Here is a 17,419-nt window from a genome sequence, read left to right as displayed (position 1 = left end):
GATGGAACACTATGGAGCTCTGACATATAACCTGTTCACTGAATACTTTAAGGATTTGGATAAAGGCATATGGGATATATGTATACCAACCAAATATGCAGATGGCCCTAAGTTGAGAGGTATAATTAATAGAAATAGATGAGAGAATCAAAATTCAGAATATTTCTGATCATGTGAAACATTGCATAGAACCCCCAAAACAGCCTCAATTTATTGAAAAAAAAAAAAAGGCAAAGAGCCTCACTCTCCAAGTGCTATGAAATAACTTTGGTTCCCAGAATCACCATGGGAATGTAGATTTTGAATTAGTGACCATTACATACCATGTCTTCTACTATTCAGGGAGTGACAAAGCTCAAAAGTTCAAGGTTGAGCACCTTGACCCGTGTGGCTCAGTTGGTTAGAGGGTCCAGTGGGGGCACCTACAGGAGATAATTGAGATCAATGTTTCTCTTTCACATCGATGTTTGTCTCTCTCTCTCCCCTCTCCCTTCCTCTATCTAAAATCAATGAAAGTGGTATCCTTGGGTGAGGATTAAAAAAGAAAGATCAAGTTTAAATAATAAAGGAAATTTTGTTTGGTAGAAGTTTAAATAAAAATGATCTGGCTGTTTAATTGATCATAAGCTTAATATTTTTTATTCATCCATCCATCTAACAAATATGTATTATAAATTATACCAGCCATGTACTTTTCTTGGCATTGGGGAGACAGTGATGAACAAAATGGTAAAAAATCTGCACCCCCATACAGCTTATATTCTTTATATGCCAACAGTTGTTCAGCTGCCTAAAAATATATATAATGTTAGGCTTTATTTGCACATATACTATATCTACCTCATACTGGTTAATATTACTATTATATTACATATTACTATTTTAGTTAATTATATTACTAAAATAATATAATTATATAATATAATTACTATTATATTACTATTATATTACATATCATAATATAATATTACTATTATATTACTAATATCCCATTCTTCTTATTTTTTATTGACTTTAGAGAGGGAGGAAGACAAAGAGAGAGAAAGAGTAACGTCGATGTGAGAGAGACACATCAATCGGTTTCCTCCCATATGTACCCAGTCCAGGATCAAACCTGGGACCTTCCAACAGAACTACGCTCCAATCAATTGAGCCACACTGGCCAGCACTAATACCTCATTTTTGGTGCTATATTTATATTAGAATCATTACTTTTAGCTCTGAATATTATAGTCTGGATAAACAAGAGTGACAATAACATGGTGAGGTATATAAATCATATGGGAGGAGGATAGGTCAGTGATGAGAAGATTAAATAGAGATACTGTATCTGTCAAACATTTGCAAGATACTGGTATATGAGAGGAGGGCATAAGCTTGTTCTGTGTTGCTCCCAGGAGTCACTGCTAATTAAAGGGAGGCTGGTTTTTTCTGGTAAATATAGGAGAGATACCTGTGAAGTGAACCAGCTACAGCTGGATGCCCACCTGTGTGAACTTCACAAAGTTGAGATATGTCTCTTGTGATGCCTAGTACTGTGCCTGGTACATGGTGGGCACCCTGGTACATGATGGGCACCCAGAGATGTGTTCATGATATTCATATGGCCTTTTGTGAAGATAGCCTAGGTACTAAAATAATGATAAAATTTGAAGTTCAGTGTTTCTATATCCTAGGGAATCTAAGGGTGGAGCAGAGTACCTGAAAACAGCTGTGGGAGGGCAGCATGTTTTCGTCCATCATGTTCTAAAATATACAGGTTAATTAAAACACTTTTCTTAAGAGACATTTAAGAGTCCATTTTAAGATTTCTTTAAAATTTCTGAAGTGTACTTATTCAAACATTCCTCAACTCAGCTTGACTCCTGTTGTTTTCTTGAGATCTTCATGATAATTCTGACCCAGATAGGGCCTTGCTTGTTCTGAACTCACCAATTCTACAGTTTAGCATTTAATTCATTCCCAATTGTTTCGTGGATCTTTCCATCTAGGTGATGAGCTTCTTGAGGATAAAACCTTATTTTATTTTTTCTTGTATTCTCCCAAACACATAGTAGAAAGTCAGTAAATGACAATTGCTTGATTACTTGACTCATTAGTTAAGAGGAATAGTTAATATGATAAGAGGAATAGTTAGTTAGTAGAATAGGAATAGTTAGTCATTCCAGCCACTGGAAGAATTCATGTAAGACATGGCAAGGTAAATAGACTAAATTCTTCATCCCCTAAATCCAAAGAAGGGGTTATATTCTTAATTTATTAGTCTCTGGCTTTGTACATAGTTGATTGCTTGTATATAGTTGAATCTGTATTAATAGCTGTAGTCCAAGGCTCAAACTGCCTTATTGGCTCAACCTCCAAGGGCAGCTGAAACTGTAGGGCCAACTCTCTAAGCCACTGTAGAGGTTCATCAACTATGATTCATGTCGTAGGATGGCCAGAGTTAGCATGTGAAAATGCAGGGAATCCAGTCATATTTTAATTTCAGATAAACAGCAATGCAATATTTGGGACATACTTTACTAAAAAAGCTTTCATTGTTTATTCAGAATTAAACCTAACTGGGTGCCCTGCATTTTACCTGACAACCCTATATATAAACCACATTCCTTTTATTTTCCCATAAATCTAAGGTCTTAACCCCCAAATTAACTCAACTGACTTAAAGAAAATATTTGTGCCCATGTGATTGATTCCAATTGAAAATTTTAAGTCATTAATGAAAGGGAAAATCCATATGTTATACTTTTTGTGGTGATATTCTTTCAGTGACAGCCAACAATGATAATTCACAAACATCTAGGATCTGGGCAGTCCCAGATTAATCTGTCTTGGCTTCCTTGGTGGCATGGTTTACTTGGTTCACATAACATATTGCTGGTATTATTTTGTTCAGGTATCACAGTAACCACTGCTAACAAATAATTAGGTGTATGTATTTGAATCAGGTGAAAAGTGAATCTATATATATAAAAACCTAAGTGACCATTAGAACCAAAAGACCAGAAAGACTGGAATGACCAGTCGCTATGATGCACACTGACCACCAGGGGGCAGATGCCCAATGCAGGAGCTGCCCCCTGGTGGTAAGTGCCAACTCCCACAGCCAACCTCCCATGGCCCCTCTCCCTCCCCCCCACCCCCTGTCATGCATGAATTTGTGCACCGGGCCTTAGTTTAGTATAGTATAATCCATCATCTCAGCTCCTAAAAGCAACTGCATTGACTGATGAAAGCTTGAAGAATCAAAGCATCACCACTCTCAGTTAACTATTTTTATTTTTAATGTGTTTTTATTGACTTTTTAAAATCTTTATTGTTGAAAGTATTACATATGTCCCCTTTTTTCCCCATTGACTTCTTTTAGCACCTCCCTCCCACTCCATGACAAGCCTTCACCACCCTATTGTCTGTGTCCGTGGGTTATGCATATATGCATACAAGTTCTTCAGTTGATCTCTTCCTACCCACTCCCACCTTCCCTCTGAGATTCGACAGTCTGTTCCATGCTTCTATGTCTCTGGATCTATTTTGTTCATCAGTTTATTTTGTTCATTAGATTCCACATATGAGTGAGATCATGTGATACTTGTCTTTCTCTGCCTGGCTTATTTTGCTTAGATTTTTAGAGAGAGGGGAGGGGAGAGGGATAGAGAGAGAGAGAAACATTGATGAGAGAGAAACATCATCGACCTGCTGCCTCCTGCATGCTCCCCACTGGGAATCAAGCCCACAACCTGGGCATGTGTCCTGACCAGGAATAAAACCAGTGACCTCTTGGTTCCTGGATTAATGCTCAACTCCTGAGCCACACCAGCTGGGCATAATTAACTATTTTGTTTCCTTCTTTCAGCTGCTCAAAGGCAAGATAATCTGGTTTGTTCCACCTTGTAAACTTCTTTTTGTAAGCATCTCACACTTAGGAAAATTGCCTGTTTTCCCTAACTAACTAATGATTTTGCTGTTTAATAGCAACAACTTTTAAATCCTATTCATCCAGGAAATGTTTATTTAGGAGATCAATGGGGGTACATGGGAAAAACAAAATGAGTAAGATATAGTCCCTGCTTATAAGGGTTTATAAGAATCTGTTCATTAAATGCTGGCTTTTAGGTGGTTCAGCAATAATTTCAGTGAAAAGCTTGTGGTAAGAGCTAATTAGCTCATAGAGCAATGAAATGATTCTTTTCTCAAATGCTTTAAATAACTATCAGACCTGAAATTTCGAGCAGAAGCTGCTCTTAGTGGGGAGTTCCGGGAGCTAGCATCAGGCTGTTTTTTTCTCCCTTGATATGTAGTTAGAAGCTTGTTGTCAGACCAGCAGCATGGGCCTCTCCATGGAGCATGTTAGAAATGCAGATTCTCAGCCATCCCCTCCACCCTGCTTCTGACCTCCTCAGTCAGGGTGTGCATCCAGAACCTCGGGTTCTTCCTGTGCACACTTCCTTTGAGAAGCACTGGCCTAATAAAAATTTCTCTAGCTCAACTTGGTATATACAGATCATCTGAGGTGGTCTTTTTTTTCACTTTTTAAAAATTTTATTTACTGATTTTTAGTGAGAGAAATGTCAACTTGTTGTTCTACTTATTGACCCATTCATTGGTTGATTCTTTTAAAAAAATATTTAATGATGAGAGTATTACAGATGACCACTTTTTCCCCCCATTTGCCTCCTCCACCTGGTTCCTGCCCCACCCCAGGCCTTCACCATCCTAGTGTCTGTGTCCACAGATAATGCATATATGCATATAAGATCTTTGATTAATCTCTTCCTGCCCCCTCTCCCCGCTTTCCTCTGATACTCATCAGTCTGATCCATGTTTGCCTGCCTCTGGTTCTATTTTATTCATCCATTTATTTTGTTCATTAGATACCTTATTTGTTTATTTTGATTTTTAGATTCAATTGTTGATAGATATGTATTTAGTGCTATTTTATTGTTCATATATTTTATATATATTTTTTCTTCCTAAAGAATACCCTTCAACATTTCATGTAATACTGGTTTGGTAGTAATGAACTCCTTTAACTTCTTTTTGTCTGTGAAGCTCTTTATCTGACCTTCAATTCTAAATGATAGCTTTGCTGGGTAGAGTAATCTTGGTTGTATGTCCTTGCTATTCATCCCTTTGAATATATCTTGCCACTCCCTTCTGGCCTGCAAAGTTTCTGTTGAGAAATCAGTTGATAGTTGTATGGATGCTCCCTTATAGGTAACTAACTGCTTTTCTTTTGCTGCCTTTAAGATTCTCTCTTTGTCTTTAACCCTTGGCTTTTTACTTATGATGTGTCTTGGTGTGGGACTCCTTGGGTTTCTCTTGTTTGGGACTTTCTGTGCTTCCTGCACTTATAACTCTATTTCCCTCACCAGGTAGGGGAAGTTTTCTGTCATTATTCTTCAAGGTTTTCAATATCTTGCTCTCGCTCTTCTTCTGGCACCTCTATAATTTGGATGTTGGTATACTTGAAGTTGTCCCAGAGGCTCCTCACATTATGTTCATAATTTTGGATTCTTTTTTCTTTTTGTTCTTCTGATTGGGTGTTTTTTGCTTCCTCATATTCCAAATTGTTGATTTGATTCTCAGAATCCTCTATTCTATTTTTGAGTCCCTGTAAATTATTCTTAATTTCTGACTGGTCCTTTTTCATGTCTTTGACATTCTCATTAAAATCCTTGAAAGTCTCACCAAGTCCCTTGAAGCTCTCATTAATTCCCTTGAAGGTCCCATTAATTCTCTTGAAGCACTCATTAAGGTCATTGAGCAACCTTTTAACCATTGTTTTTAACTCTGTATCCAGTATTTTGCTTGCTTACATTTCATTTATTTCTCTTTCTGGAGATTTCTTCTGTTCTTTTATTTGTGACATGTTTCTTTGTCTCCACATTTTGGCTGCTTTCCTGTGTTTGTTTCTGTGTATTAGGTAGAGCTGTTATGTCTCCTGGAATTGGTAGAGTGGCCTTGTGTAGTAGGTGTCCTGTAGGGCCTAGTGGCTCAGCCTCCTCAGTCACCGGAGCTGGACACTGTAGGTGCACCCCCGTGTTGGTTGTGTGCAGTCTTATTGTAATTGAGCAGTGATTGCTTTTGGCGTCACTAGAAGCAGTTGACCTCCTGGCCAATTGGCTGTGAGGACCCACTGTAACTACAGTGGAAGAGCTGCTATATAGAGGACACCCATATGGAGCAGGAATTGCTTTAGTGGGGCTTTGTGGTTACTGAGTCTGCCCCTTGAGTGTGTCACTTGTGAATGTGTAGAGTTATAATCTGGTCTGCTCTGCACTGGCTCTGGGGCCTCCTGGGAGGTGCAAAGTTAGCCACTGCCTGGGGCTACCCTGCACAAGCTACAGAGTGATCTGCAGATGGCTGCTACTTGTGTTGGGCTTAGAAATACTCAGGTGAATCCAAGTTGTGAAGCAAGGCAGGCTGTTGCAAGTGCCAGGTCTTGGGCCTCTTATTGATTGGTATGGGGCATGCTGATGCCAGCTGCTACTTGTTTGAGAGATTTTAGGAAAGTCTGAAGCCTGAGCCAGGACAGGCCATTCATATGGGAAAGCTGCTACAAAGAGGTTGGGTGGGGCTGCAAGTTGGATGGGGCAGGATCTCAGGGAATCACCAGGGTGGAGTGAACAGTGTGAGCCATGTTGATAGAAACGTAGATGTGACAGGGATAATGACCCCTATGAGCACCTCCATCTGGGAGAAAGCTGCCTCCAGGTTCCTGCCCCATATGTCCCTGGTTCCCCCAGTACCGCTGACCAGTGCTAGAGCTCAGAGGGATTAGGACTGTGTAAGTTCATACGCCAGCCCTTTAAGGGGGACTATCTGGGTCTTCAGCAGCCTCTGTGTCACCCAACTACCATCCCACTGGCTTTTACAGCTCCAAGTTATGGAGGCTTCTCTTCCCAGCTCTGAAACCCTTGGCTGGAGGTCTGGTGTGGGGCTGGGACTCCCTTTCACAGGAGGTCTCTGCAGTGGAGAGAGCCCTCCCAATTAAAGCAAGCCACACATGGGTGTCAGATTAGTTAGTTCTGTGCCTCCACCCCTCCTACTGGTCTAGATGTACTTTCTTCTTTACTTCTCTAGTTGTAGGACTTCCATCAGCCAGCTTTCAGGTGGTTCTGAATGATGGTTGTTCTGTATTTTAGTTGTAATTTTGATGAGGTTGTGAGTACTGGAATTTACCTATACTGCCATCTTTGTTTCATGTGAGAATTTTATTAAAGCAGATTCCTAGCCCTGCCCTTACAGACTCTGATTCTGAGAATTTGCTTTCCAACAAGCTCCCAGGAGATGCTAGTGCTGCCTATTTGGAAGCCACACTTTCAGCAGCATCTGTCTAGTTTCCTTGAGGTACTGAATTGACATTGGTAGTGTTGGTCACAATGAGGGGTCAGTCTGGTTTTCCTTTGCCTACACTGGAGTCATGAACTTTACAATGAAACATCTTGAACATCTCACTATGTATGTGTGGATGGATTTGCATGCAATGAACTGTTTAGGCCAGTCTGTGACACCATTGGAAGACTACAGAAGAGGGAGAATTAAATTTTTCCTGCAAGTTAATGGGATTTCAACGTTTGGCCCATTTTTGAGATTCATATGAATAAATGCAAGGAGGCTGGGATACATGTGAAACAATAGTAGTTAATCCAGTATTGCTACATTGGAGAGGTCTAGAGCTTCATGAATGAATGAAGGGGAGCAGAAAGTAGGGGGGAAATAATGGGAAATAGGCCTGGAAACAAGTTCAGGGACAAGATTGTGAGGAGTCTTAAATGTTAAGGAGTTTGCATTATATTAAGTAACAGAAATTCAACTGAATAAATTTTAAAGATCTAATTGGCTTTATTGAGCAGGTCATGAATTGGGCAGCATCGCATTATCAAGCAGAAAGGAGCTCTGAGGAGGTGTTTAAAATGGAAAGATTTTATAGGCAGAAGGAAAAATAATGGGTTGTGTCAGACTTAGTTAGTCTGTTTATGGAGGACAGAAGGGGGCTATGTAGCCGATTCACTCTTGTGTCAACCAGAAAATTCCAGACTGGCCAGTTAATATTTCATACCTGTGGGCATCACTGCAATTAGATTAGGTTTTAAGTCTTGGTTTTCTGATGTGGGGCTTAGCACAAGTGACTCCATTTTGACCCTGTTCTTCTTGTTAACGTTTAGAACTTTACACTATAATGACATCTGTTTTTAAAAGTTTTCATGTCTCATACTTATTATTCTCTGTGTGTGTTTCACTGTTCTTTCAGGATTAAGCATGAAAATATTGTTGCCCTGGAAGACATTTATGAAAGCCCAAATCACTTGTACTTGGTCATGCAACTGTAAGTACCTTTTTAAATTGAAGAGTGTGGACCAGGGGTTGCAAATTCAAATGCTTAAGGGACCAGCTGGTAAAATTACCTGATGTAGTGGGCCAGGTAAGACAGTAGGGAGTGATTAGGGCTGTGGGACACTGGAGATGTCTGTACCCAACTGGAGACAGTTGGCCGAGCACAGGAGGCTGCAGCCTCATTTGATCTCAGCTGTGACTGCTGGACCGGACTGATAATCGGAAGTTTCCACAATGTGGAAACTTTGATGCTATCATTGCAGAGTGTGCCTACAATGACTGCTTTGCTTTTTAATGTGCAAGGTTCAAATGTTGCTTCCTGAAAAACACTTCTGTGGGCCCACTGTGACGTACACTCTGCTCTTGTCTCTAGGAGGAACTCCCACCCTTGTCCTCATTGCTAGGGCAGCCGGGAGAGGGAGCCGCAGATGGCAGCTGTGTGCTATGTCCCTTCCCTCTGCTCCTCTGCTGCCAAATAAGCACACATGTGACTGAACGGGAGTTCATGCCAGAATAAGAAAGTATAACTGGAGTTGGACTTGCCACCATTCCCCCGGTGTAGTCTTTCTGCATTCTAGTAACACCAGAGATTTCCAGACGAGGGAGGAAAGGAGAAAGCTAAATATCAGGTAGCAACTGTACTCAAACATGTATTTTTTTAAAATATAAGGTGCAATTAGCCTCCCCCTCACACAAAGGCTTCACTCTAAGTGATATAATTCCTAGGAGTAGTCCAGGACTAGATTTATTAGAATTAAGTGATGGAAACTGTGTAAGAGTGTTATACTTTAACCATGACCCAAGAAAGTAAATTCTGAAACACCATACTAGTATTATTGAGCTGAGTGACTGGAAAGGACTTTTGTTGAAGGTCAGAATATGTACTTATTATATTTATGATTTTCAGACTTTCAATTACCAAAGCTATTTAGGAGATTTGAGGGTTAGTCTACCTAACAATTTATTTTTATCTATTCTCATTTTTTCCTTATGAATGTTTAAACAACACCTTAACTAGAGATGGTGGTGGTGACCAGCAGTTTTACAGATTTGTGAATGATTGTCAGCCATGAGCCTGGCAGTGTTGCGGTTTTGACTGCGGGTTTCATGCCAACTCCCAGCTGCCTAAATGCAGTCTTTCCTAGTCCTTTGCTGTCCTGTTGGTTTTACCGTTTGCCACATTTCTGGTTCTTCCTAGAAGCTGGTAGCTCCCCAATCTGGGGACATTCCCTAGAAGCTCATGTGACTTTATTTTGCAGAATCTGCTCTTAAAGAAGCAGATGAATCAATTTCCCACCAAATATTGACTTCCCAGTAGGAAGAATATGACATTCTAGTGACAAGAAAAAACCGCACAAAATGTCAGTAGTGTATTTAAATATGTGCTTTTTTATTAGTGATGCAGAAAAAAAAGATTTAATACTTTAGTTCTCTGTTGGAACTTTCACTTAAACCAGTTAAAAAGTACTCTAAATATATAAATCTCAGTCCTGCCTCTTACTAGCTAGGTGAATTTGGGCAAATAACTGTACTTCTCTGAATATCAGTTTCCTTAAGTGGAAAAAATGGGGATAACAGTCATATTTACATTAGTGGCTGTGGTGAGTATTGAATGAGAGAAATCCATATCATTTCATCAGTATGTCTCTGCAGATAAAGTTGTAAGTTGAACTATTGTAGGTTGTGGACCATCTGTATCCTTACCAGCAGAAGTTTATGTAAAGATCGGTTGGCTTGATACCATATGAGAGTTTGGAACAGAATGAACCTTAGAACAAAGTTTGAATGTTGCACTGTCAGCACAGCTGTCCATCCCTCACCGAGCTTTTCTATCAGGCTTTCCACTTTTATACAATTATCCTTAATATAGACCACACTCATTCAGAGTTTGTTCTCATGCAGAGAGGAGTGGGACTGGAATGAACCCTCGGGGCACTGGGTGAGGTTTGTCAGGCAAATTAATCACAAAATCCGTATCTAGGGGTAGTGTTTGAAGTACCTAAGGAAAAAACTACGTGCACTGTTAAACATTTTAAACGCACTATTCACATAAACACTGGCTATGCTAATTATATACTTAACTCGTATGAATTCTTTTTCATTGGTTCTCATTACTTTATTAAAAAATCAGCTTTATTGAGTTATAATTTGCATACAATTAACTGCACCCATTTAACTGAACAGTGGTGAATGTGAGAGAATCGTGCCCAGGAAGCCACCACCATGATCAAGAACAGGAAATTTCCCAGAGATTCCTTGTGGTCATTTCAAGTTGTCCCTCCCTTGCCTCTGATCCCAGCCAACCAGTGGTCCACTTTCACTCAGTAGAGAGTCTTTTGCATTTTCTAAAATAGTGTATACGTGGGATTATATAACAGGTACATGTTTGTGTCTGGTTTATGTTACTCATCATGGTTATTGGCATTCATCCATGTAGTAATGTGGATCAGTCGTTTCTTCCTTCTTATTACTGAGCAGGATTCCTTTGTTCTGGAAAGTTCTCATTTTATTCACTTACCTGTTGGTAGACATTTGGGTTGTTTCCAGTTTGGGCGCTATTATGAATAAAGTTGCTATGAACATTCATGTCCAAGCCTTGCTGTGGGTGTATGTTTGGGTGAAGACCTAGCAGTAGAATGAGTGGGCTACAGAGGAGGTGTTATTTTGAACTTTCTAATAAACTGCCAGACAGTTGTCCAGAGTGGTTTTACCATTTTACATTTTCACCTGCAGTGTGAGTTCGAATTCTTTACATTCTTTGCAACACTTGACGTTTCCAGTTTTTTTTCAATTGTAGCCATTTTAATGGGAGTGCAATGCTATCTCATACTGGTTTGAATTTGCATTTCCCTGATGATTCATGATGTCAATAATCGTTTTATGTCCTCATGGGCCACTACTATATCTTCCATTCAAATCCCTTACTCAGTTTTTATTGGATTGTTCACCATCATATTATGTGTTGGAAGTGTTCTTTATATATTCTGTTCTTTGTGGATATATGTAATATGAATATTTGCTTTCATTCTATAGCTTGCTTGTGGAGGCGGTAGAGGCTTCCACCACTGCCACTGCGCTTGCCTGCCATGAGCCCGGCTTCTGGCTGAGTGGCGCTCCCCCTGTGGGAGTGCACTGACCACCAGGGGGCAGCTCCTGCATTGAACATCTGCCTCCTGGTGGTCAGTCTATGTCATCCACAACCAGTCATTCCACCATTCAGTCAATTTGCATATTAGCCTTTTATTAGATAGGACTAGCAGCCCTGCACACAAATTCGTGCGCCAGTAGGTCGCTGCTGCCCTCCTGTAGCTCTCCGCCTGCTGCCCACCCCACTCCTCCTCCCCCCCCGCCCCCCCCCCCCCAATAGCTTGCTTCCCTGCCCCCTCCTGTAGCTCTCCGCAGCCCACTTGTACCTTGCTGGCCCATCCTTCTGCTGATCCATGATCTGGTCCTGAAGTGCTTGGTCGTTATGCCTCAGGGCGTAACAGTTAATTAGCACATTCCTCTCTTATTATATAGGATACTTTTTAAAAAATATATTTTTATTGATTTCAGAGAGGAAGGGAGAGGGAGAGAAGAGATAGAAACAACAATGATGAGAGAGAATCATTGATTGGCTGCCTCCTGCACACCTCACACTGGGGATCAAGCCCACAACTCAGGAATATGCAAGTTCTTTGGAAGAAAAGACTAGCTATTTTAGGTAACAAACCCTTGGAAAAGGTCCTCAAAGGAAGTAGCTGAATTTTTAAAAGACTTTCCTGAGTATAATAGGAGATTTTTGATTCATGTGTCTAAATCAGCCGTGGGCAAACTACGGCCCACTGGCCGGATCCGGCCCGTTTGAAATGAATAAAACTAAAAAAAAAAAAAGACCATACCCTTTTATGTAATGATGTTTACTTTGAATTTATATTAGTTCGCACAAACACTCCATCCATGCTTTTGTTCCGGCCCTCCGGTCCAGTTTAAGAACCCATTGTGGCCCTCGAGTCAAAAAGTTTGCCCACCCCTGGTCTAAGTGCTAAAAATCATGCAAATGGGATTTTTCTAAAATAATTTTAAATGACTGCTTATTTTAAAAATCACAGTATATATTTAATAAGTTTCTGTAGCCACAGTGTGTAAAAACAATGTGATCTGTCAGCTTGTGTAAATATATATTATATATATATATATCCCTGTTGGTGATCCTTAGAATGAAAAGGAAAAACTAAGTATACATTGAGAAGAAGTTGGGAGTTGGGCGAAACTTTTTCCAATCATTGTCCTTTTTAATTCTTCATTATCTCTTTTTGATGTCAAGCTCTCCAATCTCTGAAAATATAGTTAACCCTGAATAAGTTACCCTTTCCTACATAAATGGAGCAAACATTTATCTAGGGTGGTTAATTTATAATATCCAGATAGAAATAGGAGCAAAGCGGCTGCCTCCTGAGATCCAGCCAGGTCTGTAACTGAATGATGGCTTTCAAGCGCTCCTAAAGAGTTAAGCCTTGTCATCCACATTTTATATTAAAACACTCCACTGTCCTAGGACTCTGCCCTTTAGTGTAGGGATGTGTTAGAACTATGTAAAAACCCCAGGCACGCCTGAGTTTTAGCATCTTTTACAAAGACTCAGTGCTGAGGGGTTGTCCCTCTCACATTTGGAGGAGCCACCTGAAATCAGAAATAACTCCAGTATTAACTTTGCTCAAATGTCTGCCTTCCCAAGACATGCCACTTGCTTAACTGATAGCGAGCTGACCCAGGCCCCCCACAAAAGCCTGGGTTGTGGATCGTCTGTTCCCAGGAATAGTTCTCCAGCCACTGAATTATGCACATTTCTGTTGAGAGAGGTAACTGCAGGTCCCAGCAGTGACTCACTGTCTCCACCTTCTCCCTGTTCTCAACCATCCTGGGCTTTATAGAAAGAGAGGGAATGACATTTTTGAATGTCGGAAACAAAGTCATGAAATAGTTAGGACTGGAGAGTGTGCAGAGATGGATGGACTCTCACCCTGAAGACTGAGGAGTGGCTAAGAACAGGAATTTTAGACTCTTGAGGAGAGCTTTGAAGGAGATGGTGTATGAGGATGGTGGGACTCTGCCTTGCCTGCGTCTGCCCTTCGAATGCATCTTGTGTTGTTCCATCTGTGTCTGCGATGGCCCAGGGAGCTGACGCAGCCACTGTGCCAAGAAAGAAACATGCTTTAGTGCATCAGGGTAACGGTGGCAACAGTGACACCCAGGAAGTGGCAACTGCAAGTTACAACAGCAGTAGTTCCAGAGCAAGTGTGTTTCTAAGGTTCCAGATGCCCAGTTGCTGTTTAGAAGTTAACATAGTTTATACATTGAAAATTCCATCAATATTCCATCTACATACATGGACATATCCCCTGACTGAAGCTGCTTTGTATGTGCTGATATGGGATGGTTGGGAAGACATGCTGTGAATGAATGAGCACTGTGCATAATATTGTGTAGTGTGTACTATTATTTCTGTTTTTAAACAAGTTATGTAGGTGCATATATGCTTTTCTATGAAGGAAGCACTGGAAGAATATTTAGAAAACTGCTAGGGGTTGATTCTTGGAGAAAAGATTGGGTGTTTAGAGTAGGAAGAAAACTTATTTTTTTTGCTATCTATCTCTTTGTACTGTTAGAATTTCCTCCTTTTTTTTTTTAGCATATTATAAAAGGTTTAAGAGGCTCTGTTTGTACCTATTCCCAGCCTCATGGACTTGTAATACTCACCAGGTCTTTAAGAACCTTGGGTTTCTTCAGCAGACTGGATCTTTCACTGCCAGTCTCGAATGGTAATTATTTTGCTCCCACCAACCAAATTATCACAGCAGTGAGCAACAATTGTTAGCATAACAAACAATTGTATTTTCTGCCACAACCGGAGCCTGAATCTTTGTCTGTGAAGATGTGATTGAGAAAGGGAGGCAGTTACACTGATAGGTAGCATCAGGTTCTAAATTGGAAAAGGTCTGATGTGGTGCATTTTCAGCACAGATTCAATTTTAATATCAGCCTTCGTACTGAGCCTTTAATGATCTCACTGAGCAATTTATGTTGACTCAAGATCAGCTGTTCTCTTTGATTTATTGATCCTATGCTCAGAAAAGAATATCACATGGTATGTTTTGATAAAGAGCCTTTTCACACAATATCTCCTGTGTTGTGCCTCAAAATTGTGGGCCAGGAGTTTTTATCTCTTCCTATTGGGTTTTACATTTGGAGTAGATTAGAGATGTTTAATGTTCATTATGACTTTAGTGTATGATTGTGGAGTCTTTGTGAATTTATGAGCTTCCTCTAATTTTGTTGTAATGTGAAATGGTTGAGGGAGAATCATGAATGGTGGCTAAATCATAGCAAAATTTCTCATGATAAAGTCATGAACTAAACCACAGGCATAGGACTGTACAAAGAAGAAGCAGAGGCATCAGCTAGAGCAGGAAGCAACAGTTGCCAGTGTAAGCAAGAGATCCCTTGACTGAAATACAGACCACTTCTCTCAATTCTGGGATAAATAAAAAGAGGGGAACATTGATGCTAACAGCTCCTCAGGGCTGCAGTGGCAGGAAAGCTTGGCTTTCCTGTTGAAGAACTATGTGGCTGTAACAAACTGTGCTTCTCTACCAATTATCCCCATGTTCTTCCCTCACAACATCTCAGGAACATCTCGGCTTGTAAGCCTGGGGACAGTTTGTTTCCATTTGTGTGATTGACAGACTTTGAGCATGGCCATAAATACAATTGGTTAATGACCCCGATATGCAGGTCTCTGAACGAACTGTTAAAATTAGTTAAAAACAAATAACCCCTGCTTATGGACATGATAAGAAACAGCAGGAAATTAAGGCGCATGAAATATCATTTAAATTCAGGCTCTGCTCAGAAAGTCTATTTTCACGATCTAATTTTGTTTTGTATTATTAGGAAATACCAGTGTGAATATGTCCTCTCATTTCCCAGAGTAGCCCTCAGGGGCTGTTTCATTCCTTTCAGACATGACATTCTCCTGCTTCCAGGTGAGAGTGGCTTGTGGTTACACCTGTGTGAGTTGATTGACAGAACTCTATTTGATATAAATGTCTGAATCATAGAGGCAACACAAGTCTGCTTTCATCGTGAACAAAACTGTTTACTTAAATAAGAATAAATAGAAACCAATCACCAATTACTAACCTCTGTTTAACTTCTCAAAGAAGACAAATAATGAAGAGAAAGATTTAAAGAATTACAAACAGCTCAGTAGAGTTTGCTGCCTTAATAGTACACTTTCACTTTAATATTGGGAGTTTTCCCCTGCCATGTTTGGGTAGAAAACTCAGCCTGCATCCTTTAGATCCACAAGTCAGCGAGGCGGTGTACACCCTTCAACGGCCCAGAATTCCTCTTAATTCCTGAAACACTTTAGCTTGCCCTCAGATGTCTCTGTATGAGTTATAGTCTCAGATTTTTTTAGAAGGCTGTTTATGCTTCTGAGAAAGGAAGCATGAAGTTCCCTTCCCAGCAGCCCCCAAGACACTTTAGAAGAGGGAAATTGGCTTTCCACGCCATTGCCTTCCTGCTTCACACCACTTGGATTAAACTGAAGGGAGAGAGATTATGACCATGCTATAGGGTAGCTATATTTTTTCACTTAGAAGGTTTCCCCCAGAAACCAGCTTTAATAACTTACTGAATTGTCTTCTTCTACCCACCCCTCACCTTTTTAATGAAGCTTTATTGGTTTAAATCTCTATTAATTGGTTGGGTATCTCATTAAACAAAGTATACTCTTTCATAACATGTTTCTTCTTTTGGCAGTTTGACAACCTGCTTCATAAAGTGGCTTAGGTCTCTGTCACCCTCATCCAAAGTTTAAAATGCATTTAAACAGAAAACTTTGCGAAAAGCATGCAGGCAGTGGTTTTCTCACAAGAATGTAGCTATTAGGAATTGGTTTGAACTGAACCTACTTTTTACAACTTAAAACATCTTTATATTCAGTTTATTATTAAATAGAAAACAAAATAAGGCTTACATGTGGTCAGTTTATTTTTATGATTCATTCTGATTTGGGGTTCACAGTTTCATTGCAGGTTTATACAAAGTAAACAGGACATTAACGTACAGAGTGTGTAGTGTGCAGAGATCATGGGTGCCAACAGATATTCATCTTGTTTTATGACCTGGCCTTGACAGTGGCGTCAGCCTATCATCCGAGTGCGGGTCCTGTGCACTGAGCCTGGCTGGTTCCCTTTGGTCTCCATGTGGCCCTGTTGGCTTCACGCAAGTTTGCAGTGACCACATAGGTCACGTAACTGCAGACTTGATGGGAGCTAGGAAAACACCACTGTTTCCTGATGCAAGTGATCAGACATGTATGGCTGAACCACTGAGCTCTGGAATAACAAATAGGGTGTCTGGAAAGTTTTGCTTCCTTTCCCCAAATTCTTGAAGATTATCTTTCAAATGATACTTGAAACAGAATAAGGGCCAAGGTATGTAGGGCCTTCCAGAAATTAGGCTGACACATGAAAATAGCATAGTATTCAAAGCAGTGAAGGTGAACAAATAGGAATGAGCACTTATACACGGAGATGCAAAGACTTTGGATAAAAGATGTTGGATATCTGGCATAGGGCTCAATTTTTTCTATATTTTCATATGAAATACATGTAGGAATCTACTCTGTGAATAAAATGAAGAAGAGGAGGAGGAGGAGGCCTCCTATAACCAAACCAACATTTATATCCTATTTTTTGAGCTACTAGAGCAGTGGTTCTTAACCTTCTGGCCCTTTAAATACAGTTCCTCATGTTGTGACCCAACCATACAATTATTTTCGTTGCTACATAACTGTAATGTTGTTACTGTTATGAATCATAATGTAAGTATCTGATATACAGGATGGTCTTAGGCAACCCCTGTGAAAGGGTCATTTGACCGCCAAAGGGGTCGCAACCCATAGGTTGAGAACCCCTGTACTAGAGGGATTGAACAATTGTATAATCATTTTGGAGGATAATCTGAAATCTATATCTCTCAGCATTTTAAATGCAAATACTCTTTGACCCAGTATCTCTAAATATAGACATTT

General features: G+C 40.2%; 1 protein-coding gene across 3 annotated transcripts in view; it reads left to right on the top strand.

Moving 5' to 3' along the window:
* Positions 1–17,419, top strand: part of CAMK1D (calcium/calmodulin dependent protein kinase ID) — a 391,598-nt gene that overhangs the window by 255,460 nt on the left and 118,719 nt on the right. For all 3 annotated transcript variants that reach the window (XM_059711261.1, XM_059711259.1, XM_059711260.1), the window contains one exon: positions 8,255–8,329. In XM_059711261.1, the coding sequence (XP_059567244.1) occupies positions 8,255–8,329 (75 nt within the window). The remainder of the gene's footprint in view (positions 1–8,254; positions 8,330–17,419) is intronic.

This window comes from Myotis daubentonii, chromosome 1, assembly GCF_963259705.1.
Source record: "Myotis daubentonii chromosome 1, mMyoDau2.1, whole genome shotgun sequence".
NCBI classification, from domain to species: Eukaryota; Metazoa; Chordata; class Mammalia; order Chiroptera; family Vespertilionidae; genus Myotis; species Myotis daubentonii.
This window is presented reverse-complemented; position numbering and strand designations above follow the sequence as displayed.